The following is a 6,235-nucleotide window of genomic DNA, read 5'->3' as shown; positions in this document are numbered from 1 at the left end:
GTAGACAGGGTGGTTAAGGAAGCATTTAGCACACTTGCCTTCATTGCTCAGACCTTTTGAGTACAGGAGTTGGGACTTCATGTTGCGGTTGTACAGGATGTTGGTGAGGCCTCTTCTGGAGTACTGTGTCCGGTTCTGGTTGCCATGTTATGGGAAGGATATTATCAAGCTGCAGATGGTTCAGAAAAGGTTCACCAGGATGTTGCTGGGAATGGAAGGTTTGAGTTATAGAGAGAGGCTGGATAGGCTGGGACTTTTTTCACTGGAATGTAGGAAGTTGAGGGCTGACCTTGGAGAGCTTTTTAAAATCATTAGGGATACAAATAAGGTGAATGGCAGGTGTCCTTTCCCTAGGGTGGGAGATTTCAAGCCTAGGGGGCATATTTTTACGGTGAGAGGAGAAAGATTTTAAAGACATGAGGGGCAATTTTTTTATACCGAGTAGTTCATCTAAGGAGTGAGATGCAGGTACAGTTACAACGTTTAAAAGACATTTGGATAAGTACGTGAATAGGAAAGGTGTGGAGGGACATAGGCCAGGTGCAGACAAATAGTACAAGTTTATTTTGGGATTATGGTACTGGTTGGTCCGAAGGGTCTGTTTCCTGCTGTATGTCTCTGTGACCAGATGATGGTGAAAGAAGGATGGAAACTGAAAGCAAAACTGATGATTTTTTATTTAAAATTCCAATATGCATAAATGAATTAACGTATAAATGTATTTTTTGTTCTACAGTGAGTATGACTTGGGTTTAAGCCTTGTCTCTTAGTTCCCAAAAGAAAAGTTCTTTATCCTGAGACCTTAGCCTGGAAAATTGTCTGAAAAATTCTGTGAAGTGTCCATTGTTTTTTTTTTGGTTTTTTTTGCTTTAGCAACTCTCCCTTCTTCCTTTGGTGGAACCTACCATTGAGGTGAACTTTGGTCTCTTTCCTCCATTTGGGAGCAGTCCATTCAACAGCAAAAATCAACTGAAAGGGTCATTTGGGAATGCTGTTCTAGATAGTGCACCAGATTACTACTCTCAGCTTCTCTACAAGGTAAATGTGACTAAAGTATGAATCATTTGTCTAGGTTCTGCGTAGTTTTGCCTTTGAGCTATGTCATGGTATTATAAGGGATTAGCAATCAGGTTGATGTACGGAAAATCATGTTCTCATTTATTCAGATTTAAAGTGTTAGATTTTAACTACATTGTCTCGAGGCAAAGCCAATAAATTCATATACAAACATCTTTGGGATTTGTTCAAATATTTGTTTGGTTCTGGTCACTTTCTAAGAAGTAACTTGAAGATATTGCTGTTTAAATTTGGGTGTCTCTGACACTTCAAAGAGTGATAAGCTAGAAATCTTCCTTGGATGATGAGAAGCGGAAAGAGCCACTTACTTTAGAATACATAGTCATATAGGATTACAAAGGTTAAAAGCACAGAAACCTGCCATACAGCCCAACCACTCCTTTGTTGTTTATGCTGCACCTGAGTCCCCTCTCTTTTCTCCTCTCATTCAAAAATCACAACCATCTAATCCCTTCTCCCACTTATGCTTGTCTAGTTTCCATTTAAGTGTATCTATACTATTCTCATCAGCAATGCCCTGTGCATAGCAAAGGTTATTCTCTTCTATGGGAGCAGATTCTATATTATTGCTACTCTTAGGGTAAATAGTTTCTTCTAAATTCCCAATTTAGATTTCTTGAGGGCTTTCTTGTATTGATGGCTTCTAGTTCTGTTACTTCCCACCAGTGTAAACATTATTTCTGCCTAGTATGGTGTATTTTACTGTCTTCCAAAATTAAGCAAAAAATTACAGATGTGAGTATGTGACAAAAACCAGTAAACCAAGTTTGAGCATGATTCTCTGTTTAATCCCTATGTATGCTACTAATTTGTGGCAATATGTGGACAAGCAAAAATGCAAGTTGGTGGATATTTGGAAGAAATGCAATTTTTCAGGCCAGGTGGTCACAATGTCATCATTTTGTTTTTCTGTACATTCTTGTGAAAGTGAATTTTACAGGGATTTGTTGCTTTATATCTCAGTTTTAAAAAAAAATTGCACTTGCAAATGAGTTAATTGCTTTATGTAGGTTTCTTCTTTTAATACTCAAGAATTCAATGGATTAATTTTCTATCATTCTTTAGCAGAACAATCTGAGTAATCCACCAACCCCGCCTTCCTCATTGCCTCCCACCCCTCCCCCGTCTGTCCAGCAGAAACTTGTGAATGGATTGGCCACTTCTGAGGAACTGACAGAAGAACAGAAAGAGCTTGAAGGTCAAAAAGGTATAAGAATTTGTTGGAGTTTAATTGCTTAGTACAACATATATGACTTCGTACAACCTGGAATTTTTGGATTAGGTCAACGCCTGATTTACAAGTTTCAATGTGTTTCCTGACTGCATATAAATTGGAAAGGAACACAATTGGTTTTACTGTAATTGAAAGGAAGCTCAGCTGCATACAGCTGTCAACTGTTACTAAAACATTTGAATCCTAGCTAGAAGCAATTATCAACTACTTGCCCTTTACCAATGAGGATGGTACAGCTCAGTGGAATTCTGCTTAGACTGTACCTGGAAAATTTTTTTGTTGCGTTCAGGGTACTGCATCTCAGTCAGCATATGTTGAGCTTGGAGAGGGTGCAGAACAGATTCATCTGAATAATATTGGGGCGAGATGTGTAAAATTCATGAGGAGAAGTTGCATAGATTCAGCTTGTATTATCTTTAGTACAGAAGATTACAAAGTCATGTAATTGAGATGTTGAAAATGATCAAAGCAGTTGATAGAACTGGTGGACCTATACAAAGTACATCCTTTACCTCTGAACAACCTAGCTCTAATTTGAATATCAGGAAGCAGTTCTGACCTGAAAGGTGGTAGAAGTCAAGAGCTCCATGGAAAAAGAAAGCTGAGGCTCAGTCAATTGAAAATTTCAAGACAGATAAATTTGTTAGTTGAGGGTATTGATGAGTATGGAACCAAGGTAGGTGACCCAAGATGCAAATCAGCCATGAAATAATATTGTAAAGAGGTTTGAGAGACTAAGTGGCCCATACCTGTTCTGTTATTCCCGCCTTCAAGATGTGCTTTGAGGCATATCCTGCCACTGATCCAAAATTATCAGAGTCTTTTCAAAGTGAAATACAAGGTATAAGCTCTGAGAGATGTGACAGCAGAATCCTGGGATTAAAAAGCCCCACAGTTGTATTCACTTTTTTCAAAATAAAACTTGCATATTATATTGTTTTAAATATTGTAAATCTAGTTTTGAAGAAAAGCTTAAAGCTCTTCCATCTAATGAAACGCAAGTCCCTGTATATAAGAAAGGATGAAGAGTTTGACTCATCAAGAACGGCTAAACAACTTATGTCTTTAGTTATTAGTGTTCAGAAATATTAGCAGTGATCTTATTGAAATATACAAGATTCTGAAGTGGCTGACAGAGTAGATGTTGAGAAGATGTTTCCACTAGTCGGGGAATCTCAAACTAAGGGATGTAGTTACAGAATATGGAGACACACATATAAAACTGAGATAGGAAGGAATTTTTGAAAGTAGTGAATGTCTGGAATTCTCGAGCCCAGAGAGTTATACAGGCTAGATCACTGACGGTATTTTGAGACGAGGGAGATTTTTTAAATATTGAGGGCTCTGTGGAGCTGATACAAAAGAGGAGTTGAGGCCTGATCCAGGTCAGCCATGATCTTGTTGAATAGCAAGACAGACACGAGGGGCTGAATAACCTACTCCGGTTCCTGATTCTTATGTTCTTAAGTCGTAGTGCTAATATGCAAAACTTTAATGAAGAAAAGGTAGTTTGGATATTCCACCACGGGATATCACAGGTGCACCTTCAACCATTTGCACAAAATAAACCTTAATCAAAGTGACGAGATGTTAGTTGCATGCTATACTGGCTGAGATGTAAAGTAACAGTTGATCTCTCCAGTGGCTATCTCCTAATTTTGTTGATTTGAATCTAGGATTCCTTATTTGTATTTTAACTGCTGCAGCAAGTAAATGATCAGATCACAAGGCCAAGTGCATATGACAGTTACTGCTGTGCACACGTGTGAGACAATGCCTCTAAAAGTCTGGCTAATAACAGTTCAGGCACCCTGATCAGATCATGCCATCCCTGCAGAAATCACAAACGTGCAAAAATGGCTGATTAGTTTTTCAAACAACACTTATGCTTGAGACAGGTAACGACTGCTGAGCACCCTGCTCCCAAGTTCTGGGTGACCCGAAATCAAAGACCCAGAAATTTGATTAATGGAAGAACCTTGGCTCCTGAAAAACCTGCAGCTGTACAAACAGCAGCAAGTCACCTATTTTCTAATATGTAAAATCCCGACAATGTGAAAAGAGGCCATTTGGCCCATTGAGTCTGCGCTGACCCTCCGAAGAGCAGCCCACACCACCCCCACTCCCTGACCCCAACCCCGTAACCCCACATTTCCCATGGCTAACTCACCTAGTCTATACATCCCTGGACACGATGGCCAATTTAGAGTGGCCAATCCGCCTAGCCTGCATATCTTTGGACTATGGATGCTGTGGTTCTTCTTGATGTTTTTCCTCTTTACCAGCCAGTAGATTGTGTAATCTTGCCTGAATTGGATCAGATTGATTAATAGCTTGAAGTTCTTTCAGTAGGAGATCGTCTGTTTTGAGAAATTAATGATGTGGTTGTTAGTTTGTTCACCAAGCTGGTTGTTCTGTGGTGTGCAGACATTTTGTTGCCATTCTAGGCAACATCATTGTAACCTCTGATCGAAGCGCTGGTGTTTTGCTCCGTTCTGAATTTATATAATTCTCTGTTGTGGTGGGTCGTCACTTCCGGTTCTGTTTTTCAGCAGCGGTCTGTATACAGGGTCTATTTCTATGTGTTTGTTAACGGAAGTCCGCCAATGCCTACAAAACAAATGACAGACAGAGGACCCGGTGCAACAGAAGACACTAGTAACTCTTCCCTACATCAAAAATATATCAGAAATGGTGGACCAGACTCCTTAGACCGCACAGGATCATGATTGCACACAAACTTACATCAACGCTGCATCAAATGTATATCAAGGACTAAAGACCCCATACCAGCAGTAAACACGATGATGTGGTATTCAGAATCCCATGCAGCGAGTACAATAGACATTACATTGGACAAACGGGGAGGAAACTGACGACCAGGATACACGAAGACCAACTGGCAGTAAAATGATACGACCAATATTCACTTGTCTTGGTACACACAGACAGTGAAGGCCACCAGTTTGACTGGGACAAAGTGACTATACTGGGACAAGCGACCACCAGACATGCAAGGGAATTTCTGGAGGCCTGGTTGTCAACACGGGACTCCGTTAACAAACACACAGAATTAGACCCCCTATACAGACCACTACTGAAAAACAGACCTGGAAATGAGAAGATCAGAGGATCATATAAATTCGGTTCTGAGCAGACCACCAATGCTTCGATTAGAGGTCGCACTGATGATGATGCCTAGAAGGTTAACGAAACGTCTGCACACCACGGAACAACCGGTTCGCTGAGCAAACGAACAACTGCATGCACAGCCCAAGCTACACGTTTTTGCTAAGACCTTAAAAATTAATGATGTACAAGGAATGCTGTCCCAGTATTTTGTTTTTAAAGTTTTGAAACTAGAGTGCAGAGTTGTTAACAAACTGAACCTGTGTTTTGAAAAAGTGTGCAATCTTGTCTATTAGAAATTGCCCCTGACTGAAATCCTACTTTAAAAAAGTTAATCTTTAAAATGGGAATGTAATATACAATAAATGAACTGTTCTAGTCAAGAAGCTACAATGAAACTGCAGTCTCTTTGGACAGAATTGTGCTTGATCACAGAATAAAATAAAATAATTTTTATAAAGTCGGCGAGGGTTCTCATACTATCTCATAGTATCAGTCAGAAGAGTTGTTGAATGACCATAACTGGGTTGCTTTTAGGCTGCATTTTAAAGCTGATATTTAATGGAATGTATCATATTGTCATGTTAAATTTAAGACCATAAGACATAGGAGCAGAAATTAGGCCATTCGGCTCATCGAGTCTGCTCCGCCATTCAATCATGGCTGATAAGTTCCTCAACCCCATTCTCCTGCTTTCTCACCGTAACCCTTGATCCCCTTGATAATCAAGAACCTATCTATCTCAGTCTTAAATGTACTCAATGACCTGGCCTCCACAGCCTTCTGTGGCAGTGA

The 6,235-nt window shown here is 39.8% G+C and overlaps 1 protein-coding gene across 1 annotated transcript in view; it reads left to right on the top strand.

The window, feature by feature from the left end:
* The window catches only part of LOC109924474 (histone-lysine N-methyltransferase 2D-like), a 143,392-nt gene that overhangs the window by 104,423 nt on the left and 32,734 nt on the right, over positions 1-6,235 (top strand). The window contains 2 exon segments of the mRNA XM_048618858.1: positions 874-1,038; positions 2,143-2,284. Of these exon segments, the coding sequence (XP_048474815.1) occupies positions 874-1,038; positions 2,143-2,284 (307 nt within the window).

This window comes from Rhincodon typus, chromosome 41, assembly GCF_021869965.1.
Source record: "Rhincodon typus isolate 14 chromosome 41, sRhiTyp1.1, whole genome shotgun sequence".
Taxonomy (NCBI): domain Eukaryota; kingdom Metazoa; phylum Chordata; class Chondrichthyes; order Orectolobiformes; family Rhincodontidae; genus Rhincodon; species Rhincodon typus.
The sequence above is the reverse complement of the archived record's forward strand: the minus strand, read 5'-3'. Positions and strand labels throughout refer to the sequence as shown.